Source organism: Bos indicus x Bos taurus, chromosome 19, assembly GCF_003369695.1.
Source record: "Bos indicus x Bos taurus breed Angus x Brahman F1 hybrid chromosome 19, Bos_hybrid_MaternalHap_v2.0, whole genome shotgun sequence".
NCBI lineage: Eukaryota > Metazoa > Chordata > Mammalia > Artiodactyla > Bovidae > Bos > Bos indicus x Bos taurus.
In genome coordinates, this window is record NC_040094.1 from 44,092,583 (window position 1) to 44,111,871 (window position 19,289).

At 46.5% G+C, this 19,289-nt stretch overlaps 1 protein-coding gene and 1 long non-coding RNA gene across 3 annotated transcripts; both read right to left on the minus strand.

The window, feature by feature from the left end:
- Positions 1-2,099: 2,099 nt before the first annotated feature.
- Positions 2,100-5,450, minus strand: LOC113878379. The gene is made up of 2 exons (XR_003506973.1): positions 4,123-5,450; positions 2,100-2,394 (listed from the first exon to the last, which is right to left on the minus strand). It is a non-coding gene; the product is annotated as an uncharacterized LOC113878379 (long non-coding RNA).
- Positions 5,451-8,258: 2,808 nt separating this feature from the next.
- On the minus strand, positions 8,259-17,497 carry AARSD1 (alanyl-tRNA synthetase domain containing 1). 2 transcript variants are annotated; one of them, XM_027516971.1, is made up of 12 exons: positions 17,362-17,497; positions 17,087-17,218; positions 14,981-15,140; positions 13,215-13,272; positions 12,665-12,821; positions 12,452-12,568; positions 12,092-12,222; positions 11,698-11,764; positions 11,429-11,520; positions 10,939-10,993; positions 9,755-9,849; positions 8,259-8,489 (listed from the first exon to the last, which is right to left on the minus strand). In XM_027516971.1, the coding sequence occupies exons 1-12, from the start codon at positions 17,398-17,400 to the stop codon at positions 8,354-8,356; spliced, it is 1,239 nt and encodes a 412-aa protein (XP_027372772.1). In that variant the 5' UTR covers positions 17,401-17,497; the 3' UTR covers positions 8,259-8,353. The 2 variants fall into 2 exon arrangements, with proteins under 2 accessions (XP_027372772.1, XP_027372771.1); XM_027516970.1 differs by having other exon boundaries at positions 10,939-11,089; positions 17,362-17,481.
- Between the last annotated feature and the right edge of the window lie 1,792 nt (positions 17,498-19,289).

Here is a 19,289-nt window from a genome sequence, read left to right on the forward strand (position 1 = left end):
ATATAACTACTTGCTAATATACTAGGTATGCTGCTGAGAGGCCATACCACATGGTGGGTCGGTAGATGGATTCAAGAGCCAGATTGCTGGTTCAGCTTTGTGCCATGCCAGTTACTAGCTGTGTGACCTCAGGCAAGCTCTTTATCTCTCTGTGCCTCTGTATCCTCATCTCTAGTAACAAACTGTAGAAATGATCCCTGAAAGTATAGTCTTCGTATCCTCATCTCTAAAGAGGATGACAATGCGATCATCTCATGGAGTTGATTTGAGAATTAAACAAGTAATATTTATAAAGTGCTTAGAACCATGTCTGGCAGAACCATATACATTTAATACCAACTGGTAATTAAGCAATACTAAACAATAATAAAATAAAAATTAGGCAACGGCACTGAAGTCTGCCTTTCACTATTTTTAAAATATTTATGTATTTTTGAAAATTTTGTTGCGTGGGATCTTCGATCTTCACTGAGGTAGGCAGGATCTTTAGTTGCAGCGTATGGGATCTAGTTCCCTGACCAGGAATTGAACCCCAGACCACTCCCTTGAGAGCACTGAGTCTTAGTTACTGGACCACCAGGAAGTCCCTGGCCTTTCACTATTTGGAATTGCAATTAGCAGGGGGTTTTATCAAGTGTAAATTCCTTGTATTCATGAGATCTTTTTCAGACTATGTTTTTATCACTGTCTTTTTGCTGGGGTGTAACAAAGCATTTACCTTCTGTTAGTGGGGAGGGAGGGGAGCCTCTGGGGACCAGAAGAGGCCTAGAAGTGATGAGAGAGACTCATTTGGATGAAGAGCAACACAAGCTTCATGTCTTATTCTTTGCCTCCTTCTTGTAACAGCCACAAAAAAGGTACCAAAGTATGTGTGACTCTGATGAGTCCATCAGCCTCTTTAAGACCCTGGTCTTCTGGGGCTGAGGACAGTTTGAAGTCCAGAATTTCATATAAAGAAGGAGCTTAGCAGTGACCATCTGGTTGCAAGGGAAACCAGCTGAGTTGTCTTAGAACAAACCAGCTTGGGGAATTCCCTGGTGGTCTAGTGGTTAGGGCTCAGGTGCTTTCACTGCCAAGGGCCTGGGTTCAATCCCTGGTCAGGGAACTAAGATCCCACAAAACACACAGCACAGCCCCCCCAAAACCAAAAGAAACTAGTTTTCTTTGCCTATTAAGCGCTCTGCTGTGTTGAAATGGCCAGGATGCTGGTGCCCAGGAGAGACTCCATTCTCCCCCCAGCCTCTGTTTTCACTGCTACAGCCCTCCTGGCTTCCCTCCCCACCACTTTTCTCTCTTCTTCACCCTACTCTTTTCCTCTTTGTCTTAATAGAATGTATAATTTTACATTTATTTGCTTCTCTCCTTTAAAACGCCATTGAGAACAGTGATCACAGCTGTATTATCCACTAGTGTGGCCCAGTTCTTAGCAGTGTCTGGCACTCGCTACACTCTCAGTAAGTATCTATTGAATACCTGAACAAATGAATTCTGGGATTGTTTATTATCTGTCCAAACTAACAATAACAACAAGGAACTTTCTTGGGGGTCCAGTAGCTAGGATTCCATGCTCCCAATACAGGGGGCCTGGGTTCGACCCCTGGTCAGGGAACTAGATCCGCATGCTGCAACCAAGAGCTCTCATGTCACAAGTGAAAGATCCTAGATGCTGCAATGAAGGTCAAAGATCCTGAGTGCCACAACTAGGACCCAGCATGACCAAATAAATAAATATTAAGCAACAACAAAAAAAATGAGTTGGGCTTCCCTGGTAGCTCAGCTGGTAAAGAATCTGCCTTCAATGAAGGAGAACCCAGTTGGATTCCTGGGTTGGGAAGATCCCCTGGAGAGGGGATAGGCTACCAACTCCAGTATTCTTGGGCTTCCCTGGTGACTCAGTTGGTAAAGAATCCTGCAATGCGGGACCCCGGTTTTGATTACTGGGTTGGGAAAATCCCCTGAAGAAGGGAATGGCTTACCCACTCCAGTATTTTGGCCTGGAGAATTTCACGGACTGTATAATCCATGGGGTTGCAAAGAGTCGGACATGACTGAGCGACTTTCACTTTCAAACAACAACAACAAAAACAAGTCAGGCGACATGGAAGAAAGAGGGAATTTTATTTTCTCAGAGGGAAGGTTTGATTCTGAAACACTTGGCTTTGAGGTTGGTGTTTGAGGATGAGCAGGAATGTTTACAGGAGGTCTTGGCTGCAGGTCGCTTCTGCAGGGAGTTCATGGAAGGGCTCAGCAGAAGACAGAGAAGGCTCTCACTGTTAGTGCCTCTTCTGCCCTGGACCCAGGCTCAGGTCAGTTTACCAAGACCCGCTCTTGTTCCTTGACCTTGAGAGCCAGGCGCTCTGCCAGCAGTAGTCTGCACAGAAGGTACAGACCTTTCTGGGAAAAAAAAAAAAAAGAAGAAGAAGAAAATGTCTCTATCACTCGTTCCCAAATAACCCTAGTTGCCCTCCATCAAGGGCTCTTTAGTCATAGCTTGGATCCAATTCAGGAAAAGAATGGGCGACATAGAAGGTTTCTGCATGAGTGTTTCATTAGGGTATGTTGAGCTGCCTGTTTCCCAGCAGGGCCTTGAAGTTTATTTAAGTTCTTATGAAGGGAAAGACCTGGCATTCTAGCATAGCTTGGCCGACTCTCTGGTTTCCACTCAAGACTAAAGGGTGGGGTGCAGCTATAGGACATTTAGGCTGTCTCCTGCTCCATGTCTGGCTTTCATCTGATGTCTTTTGTCTTTCATACTAAAATCTGATCCAGCACCTAAACAGGCACACAGAATTACAAAGGCGACCCTCACCTGGGTGTGAGCTACAACATCTGTGTCTTCAGCAATTTATGGGTACTTGAGTCATAAAACCTTCTGAGCCCAGAGCCCCTTCTCACTATTTCTATGCTGTAAAAGTGGATTCTAGGGACTTCCCTGATGGTCCAGTGGTTAAGACTTCGCCTTCCAATGCAGGGGGTGCAGATTGGGTTCGATCCCTGGTCAGGGAGCTAATTCCACGGGCCTCATGGCCAAAAAAAACAAAACATAGAACAGAAACAATATTGTAATGAATTTAATAAGACTTTAAAAATGGTCCACATGAAAAAAAAAAAAGAAAGTGGATTCTAACAATGTTCCAGAATATACGATCTATGTGTATGTATGGGTACCTAAAACTCTACCATATTTTATGCTAATTAATACCTATTATTCTCTTGGTCCTCTTTTAATGTTACTCTAATAAATGTTTAAACTCACTCTGCTTGATTTTCTGGTGAACCTCACAAAAGATAATCCATCCCTTCCCTTGAATACAAACTGTTCCTCTCCCTGGGGCGTTGGATTAGGGCCCCTCTGACAGGCATGAATGACATCACTGGTTCCAAAACTGCTGCTTTATTTTCCCTTCCTTCATACAACTAGTTAGTGTTTTCATTTGCTCAAATGTTGATGCACTTTCCTAATTGAGTTATTTCTTTCTGAGGACATAGTGTTTATATCCCCACTTGCAGGTCAAGAAATTGAAGGTCAAAGAGAGTCTCAGCAGGGAAACCAGACATGCTGGGTTTTGCTGGAGACCATCCTGGTTTGTGGGGGCTTTCCCAGGTGGCACTAGTGGTAAAGAACCCACCTGCCAATGCAGGAGATGCCAGAGATGCGGGTTTGATCCCTGGGTTGGGGAGATCCCCTGGAGTAGGAAATGGCAACCCGCTCCAGTATTCATGCCTGCAGAATCCCATGGGCAGAGGAGATTGGCAAATTACGGTTCATGGGGTTACAAATAACTTAGTGACTTAGCATGCAGACACGCATCCTGCTTGGTGACTGTGGCTCTGGAGAGATGTGTAGAGCAACACTTTCACTCTTAGAAATACGAAAGTTTGGGGACTTCCCTGGTGGTCCAGTGGCTAAGGCTCTGTGCTCCCAGTGAAGGGGGCCCAGGTTCAATCCCTGGTCAGGGAACTAGATCCCACATGTGGCAACTAAGGGTTCGAATGCCAAAACTAAAGAGGCCCCATGACACAACCAAGGCCCAGCACAGTCAAATAAATAAATAATTTTTTAAAATTCCTTAAAATATGGATAGTCAATGATATGGTCTAGTCTACATGATCAGAACTCACCTGAGTGGTGGCAAGCAGAGGTAGTCCCAGTCCACTGCTCTTTTTAGTATGCCCCGAGGAAAGAGAAATCTAAAGGGGTGGAGGGAGATGACACACACAAGAAAATGAATTCACTTGGGAATTCCCTGTGGTGCAATGGTGAGGACTCTGCACTTCCATTGCAGGGGCCCTGGGTTTGATCCCTGGTCAGGGAACTAGGATTCCAACAAGCCACAGAGCCAAGCAAAACAAGACAAAATGGTTCCACTTGGGTCTCTGCTCAAGGGAATCCTGCCTGAGTCCTTCTAAAAGTAAGGAGCCTTCTGTGAAGCAAATAATATTCCCCCATCTCTCATCAAAGATTCCATTTTGTACTGCATAACTTTAACACTACTTTTTTTTTTTAACATGACACTCATTTAGCTGAGAAAAGCAAGATGCAGAGGGGTGTACAGTCTGTTTCAAAAAAAGGAAGATTTATATCCATCTATTAAAAAAATACTACCAGATGATAGATAAGAAATTAATGGTTGTCTCTAGCATGGAAAATTGGGCAGGGGCAGGGTTGGAAAAAGACTTTTTAAAAATACATTTTGAGGGCTTTCCTCGTGATCCAGTGGTTAAGGCTCTGCATTTCCCATGCAGGGTACATGGGTTCAACCCCTGGTCAGGGAACTAAGACCCCACATGATACACAGTGAAGTGAAAAAGAAGTTTTTTTAATGCCTTTCATGCCCCTCAGCAGCCTACTGATGTAACATCAATGCCCAGATTTTGCCTCAGGAATCAAACTCCTCTTTCTTCTGGCCACCTCCCTGCAGCTTACCTCTCCCACTCCTCTGCCTCCTGGCTCCGGCTGAAGTCTCAGGCTCCAGACTCTGGTCCCTGACAAGTAGGCTGCCTTGAGGCTTTCAGTCTTACCAAACTATTTTAACTTCTTTCATTTGGGGAGAAAACTAACTGGATATCGTCCTCTACTTAGGGGATCTTAAAACATGGGAAAATGTTATTCCCCACCAGAGCTGAATCTACCCTGAACTTTCTAGAGGTGTTATCACACACACATGTAAGCACAGAACCTCATCAGGAGACTCAGGATTGAATCATAAGTTGATTTGAAGGACCAGCACAGATACCATAACTGAGTGCCTGTGATGGAAAAACACAGGTGGTGGGGGGAGGGATTTGTTTATGCTTTGAAACGGAATGGCACATCAAAAACTTTATTGTTGGACTTCCTTAGCGGTCCCGTGGATAAAACTCTTGTACTTCCAAGGCAGGAAGCACAGGTTTGATCCCTAGTTAGGGAACTAAGCTCAGTGGTAAAGAATCCACCTGCAATGTAAGAGCCACAGGAGATGCACGTTTGATCCCTGAGTCAGGAAGATCCCCTAGAGGAAGTATTCTTGCCTGAAGAATTCCCATGGACAGAGGAACCTGGCAGGTTACAGTCCATAGGGTCCTGAAGAGTCAGACAGGACTGAAGCGACGTAGCATGCACACTCAATTAATAGTTTCCAAATGGTGCCGTGGCTCCATAGGAACCCCTCAGGGACCTCCTGAGTGCCTTCAAAACTCCATGCCTCCACTTCCAACCAGATCAATACAGCTTTCGTCCATTTCTGAACTGGGCTTCTATATGTAAGGCTCATGAAGAAAAGCTTCATTTAAACTAAAGACAAAAGTCTAGAAGCCACTGCACCAGGCAACCACTCAGTTCCTTCCAGCCAAATTTGATGACGCTGTGCTCCTTGCCTCCGTATCTCTAGCAAAACAGTAGCAGAACTTCTTCATGTGGGAATTTCACCTGAATAAACTCCTGGTGTGAACAAGAAGATGGACATCTAATCTAAAGCTATTTGCTGATAGTTGCTGGGTTCGAGGGAAGATCCCCTGGAGGAGAGCATGGCAATCCACTCCAGTATTCTTGCCTAGAGAATTCCCAAGGACAGAGGAGCCTGGTGGGCTACAGTCCATGGTGGCAAAGAGTTGGACATGACTGAAGCGACTTAGCATGCACACATGCACGCTGGGTTCAGAGGAAGCTTCCCTTGGGCTCAATCATAGCTCTGATATAACTAGGGAAGCACATGAGGTGCCTGCATCCAAATCCATCCACAGCAGCCCCACCCAGGAATGCGGCTCACCTGGGGGTAGCAGAAGGCCAACTGCTCCTACTGTTACAATCAACTCTCGATTTGCAGGTAAAGAGGAACAGAACATTAGGTGATCAAAAATGACCTGTTGCTAGATCATCTCTGGGAATCCATAAAGTGTTTTAAAAACATTTTTGGCTATGCTGGATCTTCATTGCTACACTCAGGCTTTCTCTAGTCGCAGTAAGTGGGCTTCTCACTGTATTGGCTTCTCTTATTGCAGAGCATGGGCTCAAGTGCATGGCTGAGAAGTTGTGCTCATGGGCTTAGTTGCCCCTCGCCATGTAGCATCTTCCCGAACCAGGGATCAAAGCCATGTGCCGTGCATTGGCAGGTGGATTCTTAACCACTGGACCACCAGGGAAGTCCCACAAAGTGCTTTCTTGAGCACGTACGGCCATGTTACCGATGAGGAAAGTGAAGGTTGAAAAGGCAAGGTAACTTTCCTAAGTGAGTAAATGACAGAATCAGATTTTTTAAGTTGTATTCTTAAATTGTGAAATAACCCCATGGAATAAAACATAAAGGCAGCCCACAATGCAAAATTATTAAGCAAAGTGAAGTGTAAATTGCTCAGTCAAGTCTGACTCTGTGAGTGTATTGTCCATGGAATTCTCCAGGCCAGAATACTGGAGTGGGTAGCCTTTCCTGTCTCCAGGGGTCTTCCCAACTCAGGGACTGAACCCAGGTCTTCTGCATTGCAGGCAGATTCTTTACCAGCTGAGCCACCATTAATAAGCAAAAGCCTATGTAAATGTCACCCAAGTCAAAAAACAGAATGTTGCCAGCATTCAAGAAACCACTCTCCCACCCACCCCCGCCTTGGGTCTCTGCTCCGTCCTGCTTCACTCCCTCCCCAGAGGTAAATGCTGTCCTGACTGTCATTTTCCTTGCTTTTCTTTATAATTTAACCACGTGTAGGAGCCTGGTAGGCTGCAGTCCACGAGGTCGATAAGAGTTGGACACAACTGAGTGACTTCACTTTCACTTTTCACTTTCATGCACTGGAGAAGGAAATGGCAACTCACTCCAGTGTTCTTGCCTGGAGAATCCCAGGGACGGGGGAGCCTGGTGGGCTGCCTCTATGGGGTCGCACAGAGTCGGACACGACTGAAGTGACTTAGCAGCAGCAGCAGCTGCACAAAGCCAGCATTTCTACTCAGGTCTGTGCAAATCCAAAGTCTATGCTCTTAACCTCAAGATAATGCTTCAATAATGATCCTTAAAGTCTTAGAGCCTTAAAGTCTCATTTGTCTCATATTAACAATGACCCCAGCTTTCTCCTGGTTAGTTTTGCCTGGTATCTCTTTCTATCCTTTTCCTGCCTCAGTAGCAGACTTAGAACATCTACAAATATTTTTGTGGATTCTTAACCTATTTACAGTCATTGATAGTTTTTAATCCTGAAACAAAAGACTAGGAAAAAAGTAAGAGAAAACAAGGAGATGTGAGTCTAAGTCCTTAAGCCAAACCTCCAGCCTGACTCATATCTCTTTGGGCAGCTGCATTTCTATACAAGGAAAGACTGCAGCTGGGTTTAGATAAATTCATACAGTTCATCTACATAACATTCATGGGTAGGGTATGCCTAACAGGAGCCGAATAAAAAAGCTGTTTAAGACTCACAGACTTAACAGACTTGTGGTTGCCACGGGGGTGGAGGGAGGCGGAGGATTGGGAGGTTGGGATTAGCAGATGCAAACTATTATATATAGAACTGATAAAGAGCAAGGTCCTACTGTGTAGCATAGAGAACTATATTCTCTGTTCTGTGACAAACCATAATGGAAAAGACTATGAAAAAGAATGTATAGTTTGTATAACTGATCACTCTGCTATGTAGCAGAAATGAACACAACACTGAAAATCAACTATACTTGAATAAAATTTTTTAAAAAAAGGAAGAAAGCTGTTTATTCACAAAGATACTGACTGCATAAGCACACTGGAACACACTGCATAAACTCGGCACTTGTCATATAAATATACATGGTACCACCATCGTTTCAAGTCAAACTATTTTATTGTCCAAGAGACTCTTTCCGTGGTCTCAGGAGGCCCGTTGTCAACGGAGGACCAGCGAGGCACCCGAGTCCTCACTCCTCTGCGCTCTGCGTGCTGATGTAGTCCTGGAGAAGCGCCTGCACCTCTGCCCGCCGGCTCATCTTGGTGGCCTTGCCCTGAAAGCGGCCTTTCTTCCCAGCTCCCTTGCCTTCCAGCACCTCAGACACTCTGGGGAGCAGAGAGACGGTCAGGGAGGGGTGTCTCTTAGGGAAAAGTCACAGGAAAAACAAGGCCAGCCCTGAAGCTTTCCTCATGGGCTGAGGGGGGAGGGAGAGAAAAAGTAGGCTCCTGGAAATAGTTGTACGTGGGCACAAAGATATACGTACCGTGTTGATTTCAAGAGTGAATAACTAGAAACAATGGAAGTGCCTAGAAATGGACTAAATTATGGCAACCTCCAGGGAGCACGGCGAGTATAATTAGGGGTAAAGAGCTGTAGACACAAAGGCCTGTGGGAACAGCAGTGAGTGAAGCAACTGGGGCTGGGTGAGAAGGGAGGGCCCGTGGCACTGGCCGAGCCTATGGTGTCTGAAGAGGCGGCCGGCGCCTACTTCCTCACAGACGCTACCCGCAGGCATGTGGACAGGCATGTGGACACAGAAATGCCAGAGCGTGCCTTTTCCCACCCCACCATTTTTGAAAAAAGCTAGAACTCTATACGTTTTTAAGTAAAAATCTAATTTTAAAAGGTAGCAACTAATTTTGAAAATTTAAAAGAGTACACAGGCTAAAGCAGTCTATCTGATAAGCCTCATCTGGCTAACTGTCAGGAGACAGACAGGCCTCATCTGGCCATCTGTCAGGAACCTCTGCTCTAAATACTTCTGTTTTCCTTTAATGTTTTACAATGAACATGTATTCATCAGAGCCAATCAAGGACTTCAAAAACCCTAAATGCCACAAGGAATATGACGTACTCCACCTCCATAGCTAATTTAAAATAAGAAAATACAAAAAGTAAAAGTCCAACACAATTCTAATTTTTCTATAATAACTACATCAATGCCTTTTTTGATTCAGTGTCAAAATCCTAATTTTTTCCCCCAAGTTTGTCTGTGGCTCTATTTTGTGGATGCCTTAAACACCACAAATATAGGTTTTGGAGAATCCAAAACCTATATTCACGCATCACTTACGAATCTCAATTTCTAAAAGAAAAAACACAAAGTACATTAGATTTGGAGACAAAAAGTCCTGGGCTTGAGCCTCAGTTCTCTCACTTTAACAGTGAGACCTGAGGCACAGGACGTGTGGTCCCTCATACGGAAAAGTGGGAATGATGGTGGTGATCGTTATTTCTGCTCAGCCAGCCTCACACGGCTGTGATGTGACCAACGTAAGATGCAGTGGCCCTTTGCGTTCACCAAGGGCTGTGTTAGCAGGTTAGGCGTACAGGCTCTCCCACCCGCACACAGCTGTCCAGAGAAAACTACCTGGGCCCCAGGGTCTCCACAGCCTCAGCTGGTCCTGCCAGTAAGAAGAGTCCCGCACCTTTCTCATCGCCCACAGTTAAGAAGAGGAGGGTCTCCTAGGACGCAAGACAAGAAGATCAGCCCTGATACTTAAAAACACGCAGTCAACCTCCTCTAAACTGCCCTCTTTTCAGCCTCATAAACACATTTTTATCATACTGCAATATATATATTAACACACTGGACATCTTAGACAATGTGATATGTTGATTGTACTTTAAAGAAAAACAGCTTTTCCCCCTAAACCACAAGTGATGTTCCTGATGAATGATAAGACAGCCCCTTCATTCTGGGGCCCATAAGGGACAAGAAACTTTGACAGTGGCTTTAGGAACTCAGGTTGAACATTAAGTAGGGGGCAGAAGGCTGCTGACTATGATCAAGGATAAAATGCCTTTCATGATCTGACTCCTGCCAACCTCTGGAGCCTGGCCACCCCACTGCCCTCCTACACTGTGCCTGCCACTGCCTAAACCTCCATGTTTCCCTCAGCCTGGCCACCCTGGCTCCTGTGTCTGCCGACTCCTAAGCAGTCTTCTAGGCTCCTGCCCTGAAGCCTCCTCAGCCCGAGAGAGAATGCACTCCTCTCACTCAAGCATCGACCACCCTAAATTACAAAGATCAGCATACATAGCTATCTTCCCAAATAAAAGTGAGCTCCTTGAGAATCTGTACTCTCTACACAGAATTATGAAGAGAGATGTACACACTGCTTGGCCAAGAGTGAATATTTCAAAGAGTATTTTTGGAGTAAAGGCAAAAGAGAGACCTGGAAACCACTAAACTCTAGACAGTCAGGACCGGGAGGAACGCCTGCCTGAGGCAAAGGTAAACAGAAGGGATGGCCTTCTAAGGACCAAGCCAAGCCCCATATTTCTGAAATCAGGCCCTTGGCACACATAAATCTGTGTGGTATGGAGGAATTACAGTTCTGATAAAAGGAGCTCCGAAGCTGGTAAATGTCACAGTCCCAGAAAGGTCAATACTACTGACCAAGTCTGACACCTAAAACAGAGCCTGGCTCACGGTCAGTGTTGAGAAAATGTCACTGAATGAATTTGTTTCCTATTCTTCACATGTTCATGAGGAGAACACCTTGTAAGGTCTCCAACTAGGGTGGACACAGAACCTCACACTCCTCTTACCTCTGACCCAATCTCATTGGCGATGATATTCATGAACTCAGAATCGCCGTCCTTCCTAAAACAAAGGGCACAGACCTGAGACCAGGCTGCAAATGGGGCTGGGAAATTGCAGGCAGCCCAGCTCCTCCAACTGGCCTCCCCGCCGCCTTTCCTGCAAAGTGCCAAAGAAAGAGGGCAAACGGAGGGCCAGCCCGAGGTCCTTCTTGGTCTGAGCAGGTTACAATAAGCTTTGCTTTACGTTGTTTCTACTTCCTTTAAACAGGATTCTCCCGGGTAAGCGGAGAATTGTTAGATGGTGAAGGACCTGAGGCAAAGTGCTAAGAAAGTTACAGTGAAGATGTTTGTATCAAACCCAGGAAACCTGGAAGGTAACACATTACTTAGGGTTTTCTCAGTCTTGAGAATACCATGGGGGTGACCCGCCTCCCACTCCTCACTCCATGCAGGGAAGAGGCTGAGCCCAAAGCCCAGCACCCCCGGCCTGTCTCACCTGTGTAATGTGATCACACCTCCCCAGTCCGGGCTGTTCCTAAGGCTGTGGGCAATGTGCACAGCCAGGTCTCTGAGCAGATTCAGGTTGTTCTGAAATGGATGCTGTCACTCAGTCATCTGGCGGGGAAGGGGTAACCAGAGGGAGCACTGTCTCCTCCCCCTGCCCCTCACTGCTGACACACTGCACATCCGGTCAGGTGAGGGGCTGAGTCTGGGAGCCTGTTCAGGCAGAGCCCACGCCCTTTCCACCCTCCATGGATAAATCACCTTCTGCAGGAGCTTGCTGGAGTTCTGCAGCTTCTTCACTGCTTCCACGTGGTCCTCTGCTCCACACCTGCAAGAGAAAGGTTCATGGAGGCCTCCCCAATTTCCCAACTGCTTCTGGTGTTGGGCATAAATCAACAATGCCCCTCTTGATGGTATGTCTCCCTCCAGATGGGACCCGGGGACATTTCGAGGGGGCCTCAGGAGGTTGGGGGGAGAGGATATAAAAGAAGAAACCATTCTGTGTGCATCCGGCTAACTACCCAAAGCGCTGCAGCATTTATGACTGCATCTCACCTCCCAGAGATAAGAGTATTCTGTCTCCCGTATGGGTGGGCAGGCTACACTCTGGCTGCCCAGGAGCTGAGAGTCGAGCCTGGGAAGGGGGCGTACGTACTTCAGCAGAGCTGTGAGCGCCTTCTCAATGCCATGACTCCTCTCCATCCACTTCAGCACCCGGTTCCCAGCCAGGAAGATCAGGTTGGTTTTGTTCTTTTTCCCCTTCTCAGTGCCCAGAATTTTAATGACCTACATGAGGCAAGAACGTTAACATACACACATATACATGGATAAGCCACAGCAGGTGCTGGACCTAAGGATAAAAGAGACCAAGATCTCCCCAAACAGCTCAGGAGTAATAATGGAGTGACTTCACTCAGGACCCCTCGGGTATCCCCTCCATCACTCCCAGCCCTGCTGTGATCCCCCACCCCTGACACCCTCTCTCCCATCCATTCAAGAGCCCTTTCTCACCTACCTGAAGGTCACTGAGATTGCTCACATGGGTCCCGCAACACATGTTGGAATCAACGCTCTGGATGGTAACAACTCGAATAGGCCCAGCGTGATCATCTGGCAAACCCCGGCCCCTCACCTGGAACGCGAGGAGAGGAGGAAGGCTGTCTGAATTTTGATGAGGAGCCCTCGGGTGGGCACTCTCCAGAAGCCATCCCGCTGGCTACCCCCTCACCTGCTCCACCTCTGGATCATCCAGGCTCAGTTCTCGCACATTCACTGGCAGCCGGTCTCGGATTTTTTCATTGACACTCCGCTCGATGGCAGCTACTTGCTCTGCAGTCACAGTGGGGCTGTCCAGCTCAATGACACTCCGGAGTCGCCCCAACTCCCTGCCAGAAGTAGAGTAGTCACAGGATGCTGATGGGGACGACGAACAGTGTAAGGAAGGTTATCATTTACAGAGCATGTTCATATAAATGCTGTTATTGAATCCTCACAAAAATGTCGCAAGGCAGGGACTGTCACTTCCATTTTACAGGTGAGGGGGTTAATATTAAGGAACATGATCAAGGTCATGCAGCTGGGATTCACCCTCTAGGTCACTGGGCTCCAAATTCTATGTTCACCCCTAAGCAAAGGCAGATGTTTCTCAGGGGAAAATACAAAGTCATCCACCACCCCATCTTCACGGGGACCAGGTGAGCACAGCAGATTTTATCTTCCTGCCCCAACCCATGAGGAGCTGGCAGTCAGGGACCCATGCTGGACAGTCCCCTGCTCACCATGATGTTGTCTTCAGCCCAAAAAGATCATCAGCAACTGCGGTGATGAGATGCTGCCCTGAACAGAGAGAGGAGACAGGAGAAGAGTAAGGAGCCCAGGCAGTCACACAATCCCCATGTCAATGTCATCCCAGAAATTCTGCTGAAGACCTGCTGGACATTAGGTAATACTCTCGAGAGATACTTTACTGAAAATCCTCAGGAGAATTCTGCAAGCTTTATGACGCCATTTCATAAATGAGGAAATCGAGGCCTAGAGAGATCAAATACATGACTTGCCAAGGCAATGTACTTCGTCAGAGACAGGATTTGAACTCAAGTTCTCATTGAGCCACATCCATTCATTTGACAAAAAGAAAATTTTTTAGGCATTTTTTTTGTTTTGAATTTTTGTTTTTTCCTGGCCTCACCGCACAACTTACAAGACCTCTCAGTTCCCCAACCAGGAACTGAACCTGGGTCACAGCCGTAAACCTGGAACCCTCACCAGTAGGCCACCAGGGAACTCATCTGACAGAAACTTATCAAGTGCCTACACATACAAGGAACAGGGCTTGGTACTAGAGATATGGTGCTATCCCGGATCGATGACAGTAAGAAGGAGGAAAAAAAGCAAGAAGAAGAGGAGGGCCAACTGTGAAAGCAAAGGGAACAAGACAGCCAAAGGCTATGAAGGAGGAAACAAGCCGGGTATATTGAAGAAATCAAGAGAAGGCCAGGATGCAGAGAGCGGGAAACAGGGGTACTGGATGAGGCTGGAGTAGATAAGCACCAGCCCAGGCTGGTCTTACAGCCCATGACAAGATGTCTGGCTTTAGCATGAGCTACAGGCAGCCTTTGAAAAGCTTGAGAGCTGGAAGCGGCTCGATTGGATTCTCAGTTTTAGATTATTCTGGCTGCTCTATGGAGAATGGGCTGCAAAGTAGCAAGACTGAATGTGGGGAGAGCAGCCAAGAGGCTATTACAGAGGGCGGGGGAGAGATGGCGAGAGGTGGGACAAGGACAACGGCGTTGCCAGTGGAAGTGGGCAGAGAAGTATTGAGAAAGTAAAGTGACAGGACGCAGACTGACTGGCTGTCCCTAAAGAGGGGTCTGAGCAGACTCCGAGGATTCAAGCAGCTGGGTAGATGCTGATGCTATGCACTGAACAGAGAAGGCAAACAAAAAACCAGATGTGGGGGAGGGGGTGGCTTTTTAATTCCATTTTGGACATTTTGAGTATAAGGAGGCTATGAGACATATCCAGATGAAAATATCCAGTGGGAGTTAGTAACTTAAACCCAGCAGTTATTCTAATACTTTAACTGCTCATTTTGGAGGTTTCTTTTCTTTGGTGTGCTGGGTTTTCGTTGCTCTGTGTGTGCTTTCTCTAGTTGTCATGAGCAGGGGCCACTTCCCCGTTGTGGTGCCCAGGCTTATTCACTGCGACAGCTTCTCCTGTTGCAGAGCATAGGATCTAACGTATGTGAGCTTCAGCAGTTGCAGCTCATGGGCTCAGTAGCTGTGGCGCATGTGGAATCTTCCCGGACCAAGGATTGAACCTATTTCCCCCACACTGTCAGGCACTCTTAACTACGGAACCACGAGGGAAGTCCTGCTCATTTTGCGTTTATAACATTTATCACATCTTGCCAGAATCCTGGTTCTGAATATGTCTGTCTCTTCTAAAAGGTGAACTCCTGGAGAACCCACACCATATCTCAATCATCTTGACATTCCCAAACAGCAACTGCCCCTGCTAGAGGTGTCCCATCCCGCCCATCTACCTGAATGCTGCTGCATGTGGTCAAACCTCCGTTCCCAGTCCACCCGGACTTGAACCTCAGTCCCAGGGGTCAGGGGCGTCTGGGTGAAATGATCAGCCTGGGTGCCCCGGCGAGTCACTCTCAGCACAGAGATGTCATTGATAGTACCACGGTCATCAGGCTGAGTAAAGAAGTAAAGATAATCAGTGGTGGCAGGCAGGGCTCACCTAACTCCTGGAATCAAAGACTCTCCAGGGCAAGTACGTGAGAAACACACCCAGAACTTGAGATTCCCTAAGGGAGAAAGGCAACGCGAAGTGAGGTGGTCCGTTTTGTTCCAGGAGGGGACTGTCTCTGTCCTCTTCACTCTGAACACCTGTATATTTTGGTCTTCAGAACAGAATAACAGAATTAAACACTGTAACTATAGCAAGGAAACTTTTAGTAAAACCCAAAGAACTTAATCCTCACTTTCACTGTTTGGCTTAGATTCTTCTCTTTCAATAGTTTCTAAAATGATCAGAATTTTTTTCTCTCCTTCCATTCTATCTTCTTCACTGCTACTAGAATTAAACTATAAAAATATGAAGTATTACAAAATACAACTGCTTACAAGACACTGTGCCTGCCCAAGAATACAATGTAAATAAGACATGGTCCCTCATGCAAATGAAGTCTGGAAAAGACAGACATGCCAACAGACAACTGCAAAATGACCTACAGCCTGCTGCTACTGCTGCTGCTGCTAAGTCACTTCAGTCGTGTCCGACTCTGTGCGACCCCATAGACTGCAGCCCACCAGGCTCCCCGTCCCTGGGATTCTCCAGGCAAGAACACTGGAGCGGGTTGCCGTTTCCTTCTCCAATGCATAAAAGTGAAAAGTGAGAGTGAAGTCGCTCAGTCGTGTCGGACTCTTAGCGACCCCATGGACTACAGCCCACCAGGCTCCCCCGTCCATGGGATTTTCCAGGCAAGAGTACTGGAGTGGGGTGCCATTGCCTTCTCCAGACCTACAGCCTGCTATAGTTCAAAAAAGTACATTGCTCTAGGGAAGCTCAAAGGAAAAGGACCTAACAATCTTGGGAAATCAGGGAAGACTTCCTGGAAGAGGTGGTATATAAAATGAGACCCACTATGGATACCGGATGTCACAGGTTTTCCTTCAGCAGATCAGAAAACCTCTACGCTGGGCAGTTTACTGAGTACATTCTCTCACATAATTTATTTGCCTAAGTACTTCCATAGCTCACCACAGCTTCCTGAATGAAGTCCACACACCTTAACACATTCTTCAAGGCCCTCTGAAATGGCCCCCACTTAGCTTTCCAAAGCTATCTCCAGCCTGTCATCAACACGTATCATAAGCTCCAACTATATGGGACTATTTGAAGTTAACCAGACTTGTCAGATTCTTTCAGGCTTCCCTGCCTTCCACTGTGCTACTCTCTCTGCTGGGAAAGCCTCTCCCACAATGCCCACCTTTGAGGTGAGTATCCTCCTTTCTCAAGTTCTCAGTGGATCTTGTCCCTACCCCATCACAGTACTGATAAGCCTGACCTCTCTTGTGCTTCTTCAGAGGAAACTTTTTCCTCTGTGCTAAACATGCTAATGGAATTCCGACCTCAGGTCCTTTGCACTTAACTCTCCCTCCCTGGAAATACTTCCCCTGCCCCACCAGCACCACCAGATGACAGGAACGGCTTACCCCCCACTTCCCTTAGTTCTTGACTAAAATAACTTGTCCCCTACCTAGGAGATCATCCCATCACTCTCTTTCCCTCAAACTTTAGTTTTCTTCATAGAACTTATCCGAGCTGGTATACTATTTATCTAGTAACCGTTTTGTCTGTTTCCTCCAACAAATACACTATGTAGGCAGAGACACTTGCTCGTTCAACCTTTATCCTCAGAGCCTGGAACAGTACCAAAGAGGATATGTTAGGGCTGGGTAAGTATCTGTTGGTAAGTATCTGTTGAGTGAACAAATGAGCTGCACTGAGCTAATTTCCAACTGTATTCATTACAGCTGAGACTGCGAGAAAAAAGACACTTCCCACTGGGTGAGAAAGGAATTGAGGGCTTCCTGGGAAGGGAAGGGAGGGGAGGGGAGCGAGATGGGCCTGGTACCTGTCCCCCGCCCTCGGGGAAAAGCAGCGTGTCTTCCAGTACCACTTGGAAACCGCTCAGCACTTCCTTCTTGCCGTTGCTTTCTTCGGTGTGCAGCTCCGCGGGACGGCAGGAGACCACGGTGGTGGTGAACTGGGTGGAGAGGGATGCCAAAGTAAGCCCCGACCCCAACCCTCAGCGCACCTGACTGAATCCAGCTCGGTGCCCCTTCCACGCGGCGCCCCCTCGCCCCGCACCCGCTCGGAGCAGCAAGTTCCCCGCCCCGCTGGCCGCACCTCTCTGGCGTAGCTGTCCCGCTGACACCGAAACGCCATCGCTGCTGTCTCCCAGGCCGCGGGGATGCGCGCTCACTGAAACACCCGGCGGCGGACGGAGAGCAAAGCGGGACAATCTTCACTCCGGCAGCGTCTCTGCGCAGGCGCAGCAGGGCAAAGAACGGGATGCGGTTTGGTCAAATTTATTCAAAACGCGACTTACAGGCGCTCGGAATTGTTTAGCGACTGTTTGTGAAAAGGACCAGAAAAAAAAAAAAAAAAGACAAAACTGCGGTATGAACTTGTCGAAGCACTTCGTTTGGCCCCTTTGGACCTCAGGGAGGGACATAATTCGGACCCGCAGAAGCCCGATCGACAGAAACGTGGATGGTACTGGTTTGAGAATACACAGCAGCGCCGCCCAATGGAATTATAATGCAAGCCACATATGTTCATAATATTTTTATTTAAATGACCATATCTAAATTTTTTCATCATGTAATGAGTTATTTTAAAATAAGAGTTTCTCCCCCACCCCGTACAAAATTTTCGAAACGTGATGTGTATTTTACACTTACAGCACTTCTCAGTTGGGGCTATCAATATTTCAAGTACTCAGTAACCATGTGTGACCATTGCTACCTGATTGGACAGTGCAAATAAAAAGATTAAAATAAGCTAAACTGCAATCAGTGTCTTAAAACGTTAAACGAGTTAAAAGTTTAGATTAACTTTCTTTCTGCTATTTTGCTGCTAAGTGCTCAATCCTGTCGCACTCTAGAACCCCATGGACTGTAGCCCACCAGGCTCCTCTGTCCATGGGATTTTTCCAGGCAGGAATACTGGAGTGGATTGCCATTTCCTCCTCCAGGTTCTGTTCTTTTAAATTAACTAATAAAAAGCTTGAAGTCTCCAGATGCTTCAGAATTTAGGATTTTCCTGATTTTAGGCAGTAATGCAGACCATACCTATATGTTACTTAATGTGTTCATTTGGAACTCTGGAGCAACCCCCTGTGATCAAATGTATGAATATATTTATGCTGAGAAATAAATGCACTAAACCGAATAAACAAAGACTATAAAGAGCAACTTCACTTTCACTTTTTACTTTCATGCATTGGAGAAGGAAATGGCAACCCACTCCAGTGTTCTTGCCTGGAGAATCCCAGGGACAGGAGAGCCTGGTGGGCTGCCGTCTATGGGGTCGCACAGAGTCGGACACGACTGAAGTTGGACACGACTGAAGCAACTTAGCAGCAGGAGCATAAATATCCTAACATCATTTTAGGTCATGTTTTGATGCCAGATGAGTTTTGTTGTTAATTTTTTTAAACTCATATTTTAGAATTTTTCAGTTTTCAGAATTGTAGGCGAAGAGAGATATGCTATACAAGTTCAGGTCCCAGCTTTGCCACTTACTGTAACCTGTTTGAGCACTATTAAGAAAAGACTTAATTATTTTATAAGGTTGATATGAAGTTCAAATAAGACATAAAGTTTACTTAGATAATATATAAATACTTGTGCTGAGTCACTCAGTTGTGTCTAACTCTTGCAACCCCATGGACTGTAGCCTGCTAGGCTCCTCTGTCCATGGGATTTCCGAAGCAAGAATACTGGAGTGGGTTGCCATCTCCTTCTCCAGTGGATCTTCCCAACCCAGGAATCGAAGCCAGGTCTCATGAATTGCAGGCAAATTCTTTACTGAGGGAGGTTCTAAAAAGAAACATTAGTCACTGAAGAACAATAAGCCATCTCATAATTTAAAACAAATGAAACCAGGGAATTCCCTGGTGGTCCAGTGGTTAGGATACTGCACTTTCATTGCTGAAGGCCTGGGTTCAATCCCTGGTCCAGGTACTAAGATCCTGCAAGCGTTGCAGGACAGCTGGAAATAAATAAATCAAGCAAATCAAGCCAAGTATAATTTTATCTTGGCAAATACCT

Coding starts and splice junctions, on each gene's coding strand:
- AARSD1 (XM_027516970.1), bottom strand. CDS start 17,400: ATGGCGTTTCGGTGTCAGCGGGACAGCTACGCCAGAGAG. Junction 13,273..14,980: donor CCACATGCAGCAGCATTCAG/GTAGATGGGCGG, acceptor CTCTCTGTTCAG/GGCAGCATCTCATCACCGCA. Junction 8,490..9,754: donor GTGGAGACCCTGGGGCCCAG/GTAGTTTTCTCT, acceptor TCTGCTCCCCAG/AGTGTCTGAGGTGCTGGAAG.